We start from the raw sequence: 15754 nt of genomic DNA on the forward strand, positions 1-15754 counted from the left end.
TACCACCTTAGGAAGGAATTGGGAACGAGTCCTCAATTCCGCCTTATCCATATAAAAAAACAGATAAGGGCTTTTGCATGACAAAGCCGCCAATTCTGATACACGCCTGGCCGACGCCAAGGCCAACAGCATCACCACTTTTCACGTGAGGTATCGTAGCTCCACGGATTTAAGTGGCTCAACCGAATGCGACTTCAGGAAATCCAACACCACGTTGAGATCCCACGGTGCAACTGGAGGCACAAACGGGGGCTGACTATGCAGCACTCCCTTAACAAAAGTCTGAACTTCAGGCAGTGAAGCCAGTTCTATTTTGGAAGAAAATCGATAGAGCCGAAATCTGGACCTTAATGGAACCCAATTTTAGGCCCAGAGTCACCCTGACTGTAGGAAGTGCAGAAATCGACCTAGCTGAAATTCCTCCTTTGGGGCCTTCCTGGCCTCACAGCACGCAACATATTTCCGCCATATGCGGTGATAATGGTTTGCGTTCACTTCTTTCCTAGCTTTAATTAGCGTAGGGATAACTTCCTCCAGAAATGCCCTTTTCCTTCAGGATCCGGCGTTCAACCGCCATGCCGTCAATGGGCAGCCGCGGTACGTCTTGGAACAGACAGGCCCCCTGCTGCAGCAGGTCCTGTCTGAGCGGCAGAGGCCATGGGTCCTCTGAGATCATTTCTTGGAGTTCTGGGTACCAAGCTCTTCTTGGCCAATCCGGAACAATGAGTATAGTTCTTACTCCTCTCCTTCTTATTATTCTCATTACCCTGGGTAAGAGAGGCAGAGAAGGGAACATATACACCGACTGGTACACCCACGGTGTTACCAGAGCGTCCACAGCTATCACCTGAGGGTCCCTTGACCTGGCGCAATATCTTTGTAGCTTTTTGTTGAGGCGGGACGCCATCATGTCCACCTGTGGCCTTTCCCAACGGTGTACAATTATTTGGAAGACTTCTGGATGAAGTCCCCACTCTCCCGGGTGGAGGTCGTATCTGCTGAGAAAGTCTGCTTCCCAGTTGTCCACTCCGGGAATGAACACTGCTGACAGTGCTAACACATGATTTTCCGCCCATCGGAGAATCCTTGTGGCTTCTGCCATCGCCATCCTGCTTCTTGTGCCGCCCTGTCGGTTTACATGAGCGACCGCCGTGATGTTGTCTGACTAGATCAGCACCGGCCGGTGTTGAAGCAGGGGTCTAGCCTGACTTAGGGCATTGTAAATGGCCCTTAGTTCCAGATTATTTATGTGTAGGGAAGTCTCCTGACTTTTCCATAGTCCTTGGAAGTTTCTTCCCTGTGTGACTGCCCCCCAGCCTCGAAGGCTGGCATCCGTGGTCACCAGGACCCAGTCCTGTATGCCGAATCTGCGGCCCCCTAGAAGATAAGCACTCTGCAGCCACCACAACAGCGACACCCTGGCCCTTGGAGACAGGGTTATCTGCCGATGCATCTGAAGATGCGACCCGGACCACTTGTCCAACAGATCCCACTGGAAGAACCTTGCATGGGACCTGGCGAATGGAATTTCTTCGTAAGAAGCTACCAACTTTCCCAGGGCTCGCGTGCATTGATGCACCGACACCTGTATTTGTATTAGGAGGTCTCTGTCTAGAGACGACAACTCCTAGGACTTCTCCTCCGGGAGAAACCCTTTTTATCCTGTTCTGTGTCCAGAACCATACCCAGGAACAGTAGACGCGTCGTAGGAACCAGCTGCGACTTTGGAATATTCAGAATCCAGCCGTGCTGTTGTAGCACTTCCCGAGATAGTGCTTCTCCGACGAACAACTGCTCCCTGGACCTCGCCTTTATAAGGAGATCGTCCAAGCACGGGATAATTATTTCGGCCATTACCTTGGTAAAAACCCTCGGTGCCGGGGACAGACCAACGGCAACGTCTGGAATTGGTAATGACCATCCTGTACCACAATTTTGAGGTACTCCTGGTGAAGAGGGTAAATAGGGACATGCAGGTAAGCATCCTTGATGTCCAGTGATACCCTGAAATTCTCCAGGCTTGCAATAATCGCCCTGAGCGATTCCATTTTGAACTTGAACCTTCGTATATAAGTGTTCAAGGATTTCAATTTTAGAATGGGTCTCACCGAACCGTCTGGTTTCGGTACCACAACATTTTGGAATAGTAACCCCGGCCTTGTTGAAGGAGGGGTACCTTGATTTCACCTGCTGGAAGTACAGCTTGTGAATTGCCGCCAGTACTACCTCCCTTTCTCCGAGGGCAGCAGGCAAGGCTGATGTGAGGTAACGGTGAGGGGGAGTCGCCTCGAACTCCAGCCTGTATCCCTGTGATACTACTTGCAGAACCTAGGGATCCACCTGTGGGCAAGCCCACTGGTCCCTGAAGTTCCCGAGACGCGCCCCCACCGCTCCTGTCTCCACCTGTGGAGCCCCAGCGTCATGCGGTGGACTCAGAGGAAGCGGGGGAAGATTTTTGATCCTGGGAACTGGCTGTCTGGTGCAGCTTTTTCCTTCTTCCCTTGTCTCTGTGCAGAAAGGAAGCGCCTTTGACCCGCTTGCTTTTCTGAAGCCGAAAGGACTGTACCTGAAAATACAGTGCTTTCTTAGGCTGTGAGGAAACCTGAGGTAAAAATTTTTCTTCACAGCTGTTGCTGTGGATACGAGGTCCCAGAGACCATCCCCAAACAATTCCTCACCCTTATAAGGCAGAATCTCCATGTGCCTTTTAACGGCAGCATCACCTGTCCACTGCCGGGTCTCTAATACCCTCCTGGCAGAATGGACATTGCATTAATTCTGGATGCCAGCCGGCAAATATCCCTCTGTGCATCCTTCATATATAAGACGACGTCTTTAATATGCTCTATGTTAGCAAAATATTATCCCTGTCTAGGGTATTAATATTATCTGACAGGGTATCAGACCACGCTGCCGCAGCACTATTTTTGCTGAGGCAAATGCAGGTCTCAGTATAGTACCTGAGTGTGTATATACAGACTTCAGGATAGTCTCCTGCTTTTTATCAGCAGGCTCCTTCAAAGTGGCCGTATCCCAAGACGGCAGTGTCACCTTTTTTGACAAACGTGTGAGCGCCTTATCCACCCTAGGGGATATCTCCCAACGTGACCTATCCTCTGGCGGGAAAGGGTATGCCAGCAGTAACTTTTTAGAAATTACCATTTTCTTATCGGGGGAACCCACGCTCTTTACACACTTCATTCACTCATCTGATGGGGGAACAAAACACTGGCTGCTTTTTCTCCCCAAACATAAAACCCCTTTTATGTGGTACTTGGGTTCATGTCAGAAATGTGTAACACATTTTTCATTGCCGAGATCATGCAACGGATGTTCCTAGTGGATTGTGTATATGTCTCAACCTCGTCGACACTGGAGTCAGACTCCGTGCCGACATCTGTGTCTGCCATCTGAGGTAACGGGCGTTTTTTGAGCCCCTGATGGCCTTTGAGACGCCTGGGCAGGCGCGGGCTGAGAAGCCGGCTGTCCCACAGCTGTTACGTCATCCAGCCTTTTATGTAAGGAGTTGACATTGTCGGTTAATACCTTCCACCTATCCATCCACTCTGGTATCGGCCCCACAGGGGGCGACATCCCATTTATCGGCCTCTGCTCCGCCTCCACGTAACCTTCCTCATCCAACATGTCGACACAGCCGTACCGACACACCGCACACACACAGGGAATGCTCTGACTGAGGACAGGACCCCACAAAGTCCTTTGGGGAGACAGAGAGAGAGTATGCCAGCACACACCAGAGCGCTATATAATGCAGGGATTAACACTATAATAACTGAGTGATTTTTCCCCCAATAGCTGCTTGTATACATATATTGCGCCTAAATTTAGTGCCCCCCCTCTCTTTTTAACCCTTTGAGCCTGAAAACTACAGGGGAGAGCCTGGGGAGCTGTCTTCCAGCTGCACTGTGAAGAAAAAATGGCGCCAGTGTGCTGAGGGAGATAGCCCCGCCCCTTTTTCGGCTGACTTTTCTCCCGCTTTTTTCATGGATTCTGGCAGGGGTAATTTATCACATATATAGCCCTGGGACTATATATTGTGATGATTTGCCAGCCAAGGTGTATTATATTGCCCTCAGGGCGCCCCCCCCCCTGCGCCCTGCACCCATCAGTGACCGGAGTGTGAGGTGTGCATGAGGAGCAATGGCGCACAGCTGCAGTGCTGTGCGCTACCTTGTTGAAGACAGAAGTCTTCTGCCGCCGATTTTACGGAACACTTCTTGCTTCTGGCTCTGTAAGGGGGCTGGCGGCGCTGCTCCGGGACCGAACATCGAGGTCGGGTCCTGTGGTCGATCCCTCTGGAGCTAATGGTGTCCAGTAGCCTAAGAAGCCCAGGCTACCACCAGTTAGGTAGGTTCGCTTCTTCTCCCCTTAGTCCCTCGCTGCAGTGAGTCTGTTGCCAGCAGATCTCACTGTAAAATAAAAAACCTAAAATATACTTTCTTTCTAGGAGCTCAGGAGAGCCCCTAGTGTGCATCCAGCTCAACCGGGCACAAGATTCTAACTAAGGTCTGGAGGAGGGTCATAGTGGGAGGAGCCAGTGCACACCAGGTAGTCCTAAAGCTTTCTTTAGTTGTGCCCAGTCTCCTGCGGAGCCGCTATTCCCCATGGTCCTTACGGAGTCCCAGCATCCACTTAGGACGTCAGAGAAAGTATGTATTCATTTGTAAACATTATTTAGTGGGATTCAGCCCATGAGTATGAATAATGTGCAGGGGCGAATCCAGAAGAAAATGGAAGGGGGAGCACCATGATAGGGGAACGGTAATAGTTATATTTACATGCACCTAAGGCACGCGTGCTCCGATATAAGGAGTTAGGTATCACGGGGGCGTGGCCTCACAGAATACACCATCAGGTAATGATTGGCTGTAGGAGCGCATCCTGGTTTATTGCCAATGTTTCACCCTGATGAAAAGGCTGATTGTGCCTTGAAATGTTGGTCACCTGTTCCATTAGTTATGGGAGCCTGGAAGGCACCCCGGCACAATATAATTATTAAAGTTTTTAGTTGGTGGTAGCAGGTGCAGCATACCTTGTTTTTGGCACTGAACTAAGACTCAGACTGCAGGACACGAACTGCCCATCTTTGATTAGCAGAAGCAGCCAGCTGGATCTCCAACAAGCAGCATAAGACATCTGCAGGACAGCCCTGTCACAATCACACGGGCCGCCTTCTCAAAGCTGAGGCTGAGTTTGACTGCACCTAGCACGGTGGTAAAGGAAGTGGAGGAGGAAGCGCTGGGTAACTGTACAGTGCAGTGAGGGCTAATGAAGCCTTTTGTGCTATCATAAGTAACAGTCTACTCAATGCTGGCATTTGAACCCCGCACCTGGGCTGGACTCTGGCCGGCTGGCAGTGGGGGAGGTAGGTTGCGGTGGCTCCAGCCTCCCCATTGGTTACCACACGGACTTGCTGTTAGAGCAGCGGCGGGTCCTAGTGCCTGCCGGCTCTTATATCAAATCTGACTGATGTAAATAGCAGTAGTGCTGCCACTGTTCTCCTTTTGAAAAAAAGAAGAAGTCAGAAACGACAGGGGGGGCACGGGCCCGAGTGCCCCCTATGATAATGTGCTATGTATGTAACCTTCCTCCTTACAACTAATGTTGCTCACTATCCCCGTAGGACAGTCAGGCCTCCTCTGTAAGTGACAACTCCCTGGACTGGCTGGACCTGTCTGCAGATATCTCCTCTTCTTCTAATGGGAACTCCCTCATCTTAAACTCAAGGTAAATTGAGCTTATACCATTATACCCATTTAACACTTGTTTTGATGACTTTTGAAACAACCTGTTCTATTAAGCTTCTCTCAAGGTCAGTGATCACAACTTGCCAGGGAGCCAGAGAACATGCCTCAGTGGTTGTCATCATATATTGTGGCTTGCCCCTGGCCCTGTATCTAATACTGTCATACATTTGACAAATATGAGGTGGAAAAGGCTTAATTTTTGTACTTCATGAATGCAGTAAATAGTTTTTTGTTACATTTGTGGTTCTCATCTAGATTTCATGCAATTGGTGCACATGGAAAGTAGGGGAAAATAGCATGACACAAAATGCACATCCAATGCCAGCGGAACACAGGAAGCCTGTGGCAGGAGTGTGCTATACTACCTGTGCGCCGTGCCTGCCTGCATTCAACAAAAACATTTTCTTCAGGCCCTTAATGGGTCTTCATGGCTCACACACTGGGCACCACATGGAGACGTTGGAAGAGCCCTAACTAGACTTTATGGTGCTTTTTGCCAGAAAGACAATTGCCCCCAACCCCCCCCCCCCCCCTCCAATACACCCCCCCCCCCCCCCCTCCAATAGGGACATAAGGTGCATACCCTCGTGGAGGAAGGGGCATGACAAAATTGATCCAAAAGAAAGCCCATGCTGTGATGCCCCTTTCCCACACTTTAACCCACATTCGTACACTTAACTTGAGAGCTCGTTGTTGTTCGGTTACAATACCCTTTATTAAATAACACATTTAAATGTACTGCCATACTCCGGATTCAAACCCATACATTTTTGCATTCAAGTCACCCTACTCAATGAGCTATTTGATCTTGCCTAAAAACTATGAGATTTCTAACTATATGAAGCTACTTACACTTTGTAAAAAAAATAATTAGCATTGAAATTGAGCAGATCTATGTCATGTGCAGCCACACATCCAATTCCTTGCAGCCGCACAATACATATATCTGCTCAGCTGCAAGGCTAATATTTTTTTCACATATTACAAGGTAAGCGTCAAATAGATAGCTTTCTATGTAAGGGCAGATAGCTTGATGAATAGAGTTCTGTGTTTATGAATGTTGTCTAGGTATCAGCGACAGAAGGAGAGGGGGAATGAGAAGGGGGCGGTCAGGGGATGTTGGGATTCAAAAAGGGGGGGGGGAGTTAAAAGTTAAAGTGTTTAAAACAGATAATTAACAAGTGCTGCCAACAGTACCCCCTACCCTGCAGTGCTATGTGCGGTGGCACACTCCGCACACGCCTAGCTACGTCCCTGGACATTGGAGACCCCAGCACTAGTCCTGTACACTCCCATTTGTTTGCCATAATTTACATATTTCTTTTGATTTGTTGCTGCTTTGACCTCTTTCCAAGTCCGCATGCTGCGGGTTTCATTCACTCATCTTAGTGCAGTGTCACTCCGCACACTCATATGAAAGCCCTTTTTTTTGTGTTTTTGTTTAGATCACTTGAACACCAAAGAGTGTTCCAATTCTGCTGCTATTTCTTTTGTTCCTTGTGCTGGTAAAAGTGCATTGGTCATGCAATCATATTTGTCCGAACGTTAGATCATTGTAAGCATTCCTGATGAGGGTAAAGCACCAATGGACATGGTGACTCAGGAAAAATAATTATTTCTAGCATCAGAATCATTACATACGTTTTACATTTATACATAGTGTTGTGTTATTTCCCGTCATCCGTCCCCATCTCTTTTTTTGTGCATTTGCACAACCAAAGAGTAGATGGGATCCATATGCAAGATATGGCTTATATGTGCTCATACTGTTCTAACAACATATCACATTGTGTCCCAGTTTTTTATTCCAGTAACCCTCCTCCCCCATAGGAGCTGTTAGATTTGGATGCATCTCTTTCCCCTGTGATAAAATGAGAATAGCATTCAGTCACACTTCTGTAGGATGGCATCGTGGGCCTGTGATTCTGTAACTGCAAACAGCAATACATTCCCCTATACCTGAGCTGCTACAGTCACAGAGAGCTGCATTATGCTGTAGTGTAGACTCGGCCAGAGCCCTGCACCAGGCTGGGCGGACCTCAGGGACGAGAGGTGGAGCGTAGCATGACAGTGTGTTTGTATGGAGACGTTTCCTCTACACCAGCATCTGAGGGTTCTGCTTCTAGAATAGCTGAAAAGCAGCATTATGACACCGATTTTCTTTCTCTCTCCCTGCAAACGTGGAGATGGTCTAACACGGGACAAGGTAAGGTCAGCCTGTCTGTCTCCAGCCATGTAAGTGCAGCACCATTGCCTAAGGGAGGCTGTTAGGAAAGTTTGTCTGTATTGACAATACACAGTGATTCCGTGCTGGTATCTGGTTATACTGTATTGCTAAAAGTATCCCGATTAATAATGTTGATAATATGATATGATTTAATACTAAAGGTATTTGCTGAAACAGGACAAGCAAAAATGACATCTGCAATTATGTCTTACTGCATTTCTCTTCTAAATGGATAGATTGTGAGCAAAGACGTCTTGCGTATGTCTTTGTCTGTTTGCTACATAGTTGTGTTTCATTACTGTGTGTTACCAGTTGTACTGCGTTATGGAGTATACTGGTGCTATGTAAATGTTACAGCTGCCCTTGCTGTGTCATAGCACTGGGGTCACGAGTTAATTTCCTGACCAGGTTCCTATCTGTGTGGTGTTTGTATGTTCTCTGTGTTTGTATAGGTTTCCTCTGATACTCCGGTTATATCCCACACTCCAAAAACATACTGGTAATTGACTGCTGCCTAAAAATATATGTGTGTGTACTTGGGAAATCAGTCTGTAAGCTCCATCAATGCATGGATGGTACAAAGCTGTGTAATGAATGACGATACGTAAATAATGAGAATTACATTTTGCATGTATTGTCTGTGTGTATCTCTTTCACCTAACCTCAGCTACCTGTATTTTTATAATGTTTATGTATAGATAAGTTGAGGTCCAATATAGTCTGTCATTCAGTTTCAGGATAACCATGTTTGCTTTGAAATCAGAAGTTGATTACTTATTGTAAAGTCACCCCATCAACCCTCTGTAATGTACATTACCACTTACAGTAATTCTCTTTCACCCTTCCTTATCTATTCCTGTAAAACGTTTTCCATGCATTTTATTGAGAGCATAGTATAGACTGCTTTGATAAACGTCAAATGGCAGCTCCCAGCCCCTGATAGCCAAGTACAGACTCCACTAAAACTTCTCAGTTGCAGGTGTGCACAACATTAAAGGGGGAGGGACGGTGGTTTGGGAGCCTCCTTAGCACATCTTTATATTAGGGGAGATTTATAAAATCTTGGAGTGATATAAAGTATTAACCAATCAGCTCCTGTCATTTTTCAAACTATGAGGTCTATTTACTAAGCCTTGGAGAGATAAAGTTGAGAGAGATAAAGTACCAGCCAATCAGCTCCTAACTGTCATGTCACAGGCTGTGTTTGAAAAATGTCAGGAGCTTGTTGGTTGGGACTCCTCTCTCCACTTTATCTCTCTCCAAGGCTTAGTAAATAGACAGTCTGTAAATTGACAGTTAAGAACGGATTGGTAGGTACTTTATCTCTCTTTTCACTTTATTTCTCTCCAAGCTTCAATAATTCTCCCCCCAATGTTTTATGTAAAATGCGTGGTGTAATATATAGTACGGCGCAGTACGGATGGTGTAATGGTTAGCATTACTGCCTCACAGCACTGAGGTCATGGGTTCAGTTCCCACCATGACCCTGACTGTGCGGAGTTTGTATATTCTCCCCGTACTTGCGTGGGTTTCCTCCGGGTTCTCCGGTTTCCTCCCACAATCCAAAAATATACTGGTAGGTTAATTGGCTCCAACAAAATTAACCCTAGCGTGAATGTGTCTGTGTGTACATGTGATAGGGAATATAGATTGTAAGCTCCACTGGGGCAGGGACTGATGTGAATGGACAATTATTCTCTGTAAAGCGCTGCGGAATATGTGCGCGCTATATAAATAGCTGGTAATAAATAAGTAAATATACAGTATATAGCATACCTTTGCTTTATATTTGTGATACGAGTGTAAGTATACATGAAGTTTATTTATATGGAAGGACGTGATGGAACCCTGTGCTTGCCTATTGCTGTGTACAGCTGTGAGGACTTATCACGTGCTTGGTTTCATTGAATTTTACATTAATGCTTGGCCTCAGTGCACATGCTTGTTAATGTGACCTAGTGCAGGGAAAATAGCCAGAATGAGCCTGCGAGTCCTTTCTGTGTGTGTCAGGAGTGGCCAGCACTGATCAGGTACAGTATCTGAGATAGCATGCTTCCATATAGGAATGCATAGCCTGTAGCAGGACACTACCAGTGTTTGCTGGTTGCTTGTCTTTTGTACATTTTTTTTCAATATCATCTATTGCAGAGCTGCCCAAACCAGCCCTCGAGATCGTTTTCCAGACCACCTAGCTGGTGCACAGGTGTAGTCATTACTAATTAAGATGTGCTGCATTCATTCCTAACTGACAGTTCTACAGATATCCAGGAGGCCTGGAAAACATGAACTGTTGGTAGATCTCGGGGACCGGTTTGGCCAGCCCTGATTTATTGTCATCCTTACGAAAACTCAAATTTTTCTGCCCCACACAATCTCATTGATACTGTAGACCGCACAGACATAATGCGTTAATCCTGGGGAGCTATGGAAGAGGAACATTAATTCTGGCTCTTATGTTACTCCCTAGAGAATGGCCACAGCCAAGGGTGAGAGCGTTTGGAACGGCAGCAAGTGGGCAGCACTATACGTCAGTGACTGCAATATGCTAATTATTTGAAAACACAAAAATAATTTCTTCAAACTCCTGTTGAAGAGAAAAAAAAAGGAAAAACAGTGTACCAGCGCTGGCTGAAAATTATAAGACGGTTTGCTTAAATATAAAAATTTAACAAATTTATTATTACATTTAAAAACACAGGAATCGATTCCTATTACCCATTAATAATAGCACTTGCAGATGATATTATCTCACTGGATAATTGAGTATTTTTCAACTCCCCTTTATGGCTCTGTATAAATCCTTATAGCTAGAACAGTCTCCAGATAGCATACACCGGAACACAAAAGTAGTTACCGAGTCCACAGTATGATAGGATGGCATCAGCTTTAGGAAGATTCCATTGCTAGCTGTAGAATGGATCGGATCTTTGTTTGCAAAGTGTCCTCAGTGATTGGAAGTGTCCATTTGAAGCCAAGGATTAAACAGTCCCAGAAGTGGGTCGGAGAGTGATATCCAGGTAAGTAAATAGGCTCAACGCGTTTCACTGGCAGCAGTGTAATCCAGCTTCCTCAGGAGCGATGCTCAATTATCCAGTGAGATAATATCATCTGCAAGTGCTATTATTAATGGGTAATAGGAATCGATTCCTGTGTTTTTAAATGTAATAATACATTTGTTAAATTTTTATATTTAAGCAAACCGTCTTATTATTTTCAGCCAGCGCTGGTACACTGTTTTTCCTTTCTGTATCATTGGAGGACTTGACCATCCTCCTACCAGCTGCTGTTGACTGCGCACTCATATATTTCTTTTACTTTGCATCCTGTTGAAGAGAGTAGCACATCGCAACCTGGCAAGGGATGCAGAGTCCTCCATTCCATTAAGGCCATAACCCTATAGAAACACCATGTTTGGTGAAGAATCGGGACACTATAATTAATGTATAATACTAGCAATGGTGGCAGAAAAGGCATGGGATACATACTGTTTGTATTAATCAGTGGCGCAGTGGCATTTTGTTAGCAAAATGTCCTCAATCCGAATTGGCCACACACTGTACAAAGCTGCGCTCAACTCAGAATCAGGCACAAAATCCATAGAGAATAGAACGCTGGTCAGAAAATGTAGTTACACCAGTTTTATTTGCTGGAAAGCAGCAGTCCCATGGGAAAAATATTAACAAATCACACAGCAGTAAGAGAAATGTTGATATTTACCATCGATGCTTTAAACTTCACAGTTTTCCTCATAGAAAGTGAAAGGCAGGGTAAGAACACTGTATTGATGGCCCAAATAGCTACATTTTGGGGAGGACACAGAGATGCCATTCTACACTCCTGAAGCCTTGTGCGTGGCTTCAAACAGGGCTTCACAGTGCATGAGCTGGTCTGCACACTCTCAGAAGATTATAACGGTGGCCTTAGTATGGACTGGCATTGCCCCTTCACCAGTGGGCCTCTAGCGGCTGCACCTTCTGTAGTGCCAGTGGTTCTAGATGACCTGTATGTGTGGAATCAGCCATGATTCCGTACAGGGCAATGCAGATGTTGTTTTTATCCTATGAGGTAACCGTATCTGCCCAAGTTGCCAAAGGCCTAACCCCCTATTCTCTCCCCAGAGTACAGGAGGTGTTGAGGCATAAATCTCATTGGCAATGCGCATCCAAGGGCTCAGCATGCCATGCTGGTGCCTTCTGCTGCTTCACAGAACGGGCACCTTGCTTGGACATGGGGGCTTGATTTCAAGAGGTGGCAGGCTGTGTTTGTCTTGCGGGCAATGGTTTGGCTCAACTGAGCAGCTCAAAATGGATGAATGTGCTCACTGAGGAACAATGAGATTTGCTAGATACTCTAGGTCTAAAATAAGTGTTTGCTCCATGAGGACAGGTCACTTCGATTGTAAGACTGACCGTGCCTCAAGATTGCTGCCTACAGTGCTGTTTGTGATTTATAAATATCCAAACAATCTTTGCATAATTTATATTTACTTTCACATGTTGTTTTTGAGATATTTGGCATGCATTTTCTCTATGTATGTTATACTCTGCCCACAAAAATGTATAAAAATGTTATTTATATATATTTTAAACTTAGAAGTTATGGAAAGAGATCCATCTGAATATAGTAGAAGACGAGGGGCCTAATTGAAGGTTGATTGCAAAAGCAAAATCTTCCACTAATGGGCAAAACCATGTGCACTACAGGTGTGGCAGATGTAACATGTGCAGAGAGTTAGATTTGGGTGGGGTGTGTTCAAACTGAAATCTAATACCGCTTTTACACCAACGAGGCGGGTCGCAGCCAGGAGCCTGACACGGGTGCTACCTGTCTCAGGCCCCTTTCCATCTGCTGTTTCCAGTGACGTTGCCGGCGCTTGGATTCATGTGAACGGGAGCCGGGTCGATGCGACACGGCTCCTGTTTACACAGCACAGCTTGCCGGGTTGAGCCTGCGTTCAACCCTACAGGCTACCAAAGTTGGAATACCAAGTCACCTGACCTGGATTATTCCAACTGGGCCCATTTACACCGCACAGCAACACGAGTTATGCACGCTCATGTGCAATAACCAGTGATTGCAGCTGGCGGTGTACAAGGGGTGTACATTGCAGTATAAAAATAAAGCAGCCAGTATTCACCCTGCCCAGAAACTATATAACCCACCCAAATCTAACTCTCTGCACATGTTACATCTACCCCCCCCCCCCATACTGCAGTGCGCATGGTTTTGCCCATAAGGGGAAGGTTTTGCTTTTACAATCGACCTTGAATTAGGTGCTAAATGCGTATCTTTACTTTGAAATACAATAGACATTACGGCTGTGGTTATAGGTGATGCAGCCTAGCAACCGTTGGCTAGTTGTAAGTGAATTATCCCTGATTCACACATGATATAAATAATATACAAGTGAAGTTGTGATGTCATTGCTTATCATTTATGAGTTCTGATAGCGTCATTTTGACGTTCATTAAAAAAATTAACATAATCTATTAATACATCTCCTGCTGAATATAATATTAATAGTTGCCTGCAATTTCTTTTATCTTTATAAATCCAGTGTTCTCATGTATGTACTGTATATGTATTTCTATGTGCTTGTCTTGTAGGATAAATAAAAATCAATTATTATTGATTGGTTAATTTGCATATTCATTTCCTTTTATACAAAAAAAAAAAATGCATAATTTTGGGGGAATTCAGCGATTAATTGCAGCATCCCGATTTGCCCAAACGTGCTGTCTACCCCATGGGGTAGCGAACACTTTTGAGCGAGATCCCGCTGCTGCCGTTTACGGCTGGAGTCGGGGGAATTCGGCCGGGCGAGATACTTGCTGCCAGTTTAATTGGTGATTGTTATTTGTTTTAGGTAATTAACCAATATTATTATTTTTTCAGGTGCCACAAACAATAGTGCTCAATTTAACAGTTATTATGTTTTAGGTGATTGTTATTTCACATGTATCCTGTAAATAAAGTAACAATGGACAATATCGTTTCTGTAGAATGACTGGCATATTTATCTGTATATTTCTAGTTATGAAATATATGTTGTGGTTGCCGTAACTGTAATTATCCCCCGTAGCTGTGTGTGTGTGTGTGTGTGTGTGTGTGTGTGTGTGTGTGTGTGTGTGTGTGTGTGTGTGTGTGTGTGTGTGGACAGTTTTATAGATCTCTAGTTTTCAAAATTCTGATAATCTGGGGCGCCGTGATTCTAAAAAGTTTGGGAACCACTGGACTAAGCACTGACACATTTTTTTCCCGTTTTATTTAAAAGTAATACAGAGCCTCTGTCTGAGGAATACCAGCAAAGGCTGAGAGACCTGCAAGCCTCATATCAGCAGCAAGTGGATGAACAGCAGCAATATGTGGAGGACCTGAAAAGGCAGATCCAGTCAGCACAAGTGAAGGGAGAAGAGGAACTGGAGAACGAGCAGTCTCTAATTAACCAGCAGATTCAAGAAAGTAAGAATGTATTAGAAGGTTTTTCACTTTGGATAAAGTTACTAATTCCTCTGTTTCCATCATATGACTAATTTTCTCCCCATTAATCAAAATGTAGCACTACCTGTTTACATTACAGCAATTTCCTGGAAGTGTTTAAATGTATTATTATATCACCAACAAATTATTATATTTTAGACTTCGAAAAAGGAACATTTTTCACATATTCAACATGATACTTGTGACTTTTATACCCCTTTCACACCAGGCCTCTGTCCTGAGGTATTGCCGGGGCAACCCCCGGGTCTTGGCTTGGTGTGAAAGTCTAGCCAGGTTGCATGTTCCGGGTCCACAACAGGGGTTGTACCCGGGACAAACCTGGGTAGTTTGCAGTGTTAAAGTGCAACCCAGGTTATCCAACCCGGGTCACGCTAAAAGTAGCAGAGAGGTGGATCACCGGCAGTTTCAAGCAGCTGTAACACAGCTTGAAACCATGGGACAAATGTATTAAGCCTGGAGAAGTGATAAAGCAGTGATAACGCACCAGCCAATCAGCTCCAATATGTAAATTGACAGCTAGGAGCTGACTGGCTGGTGCGTTATCACCTTGCACTTATCACTGCTTTATCACCTTGCACTTATCACTGCTTTATCACTTCTCCAGGCTTAATACATCTGCCTCCATGTTCAATAACTTAGGTTGGACATGGGTTTTTCGTCTTAAAGGGGTATAGTTAGTCTAAGTGACCACGTGCCCAAAGGCAACATCTTATAGAAGCCTGGGTATTGGTGGCAAACTGCCATTTGTTTCATCATCTTAAATATTTTTTATGCATGTTTGCCAACATAAAAAAATAATAATCACCATTAAATACAGAAAATATACTGTAGAACGCATTAAATCTCGTGGAGATTTGGACCATGGAGAACTGTGTTTTGGGATGGGGGGGGGGGGGGGCATAGAGATAAGGGGCCTGGAAACTGTCCTTACCATGTTGGTAAATTCACACATTATTAACTTGTCTCTCTTCATCTGTTAGCCCTATCACATGATCAAGCTCAGCTGAAAGTGGTTTTTTGTTGGTAATGCAGAGAAATCTAGTTACATCTCCTCACAGATCTTATAAGAATGGATTATGGCTTGTTTTGCAACTTTTATCTGTATTCTCTGTAATGTTTTTGCTATACAGCTTTGTAGTGTAATGATCTCCTTTAACTTTACAGTTCCGTAATTTAAGATCTTTGGAAAAACTGATTGGGTTTTCAGGGAATTTTAGATGATTCTGTACAGGAAATGTTCATTCATTATACAGAGGAC

At 45.0% G+C, this 15754-nt stretch overlaps 1 protein-coding gene across 1 annotated transcript in view; it reads left to right on the top strand.

Moving 5' to 3' along the window:
• STARD9 (StAR related lipid transfer domain containing 9) overlaps window positions 1-15754 on the top strand; it is a 495399-nt gene that overhangs the window by 371628 nt on the left and 108017 nt on the right. Inside the window, exons 20-21 of the mRNA XM_063947652.1 lie at window positions 5645-5748; window positions 14270-14457. Coding sequence (XP_063803722.1) covers window positions 5645-5748; window positions 14270-14457 — 292 coding nt within the window. The remainder of the gene's footprint in view (window positions 1-5644; window positions 5749-14269; window positions 14458-15754) is intronic.

The sequence above is a fragment of the Pseudophryne corroboree genome, chromosome 12 (genome assembly GCF_028390025.1).
Source record: "Pseudophryne corroboree isolate aPseCor3 chromosome 12, aPseCor3.hap2, whole genome shotgun sequence".
NCBI lineage: Eukaryota > Metazoa > Chordata > Amphibia > Anura > Myobatrachidae > Pseudophryne > Pseudophryne corroboree.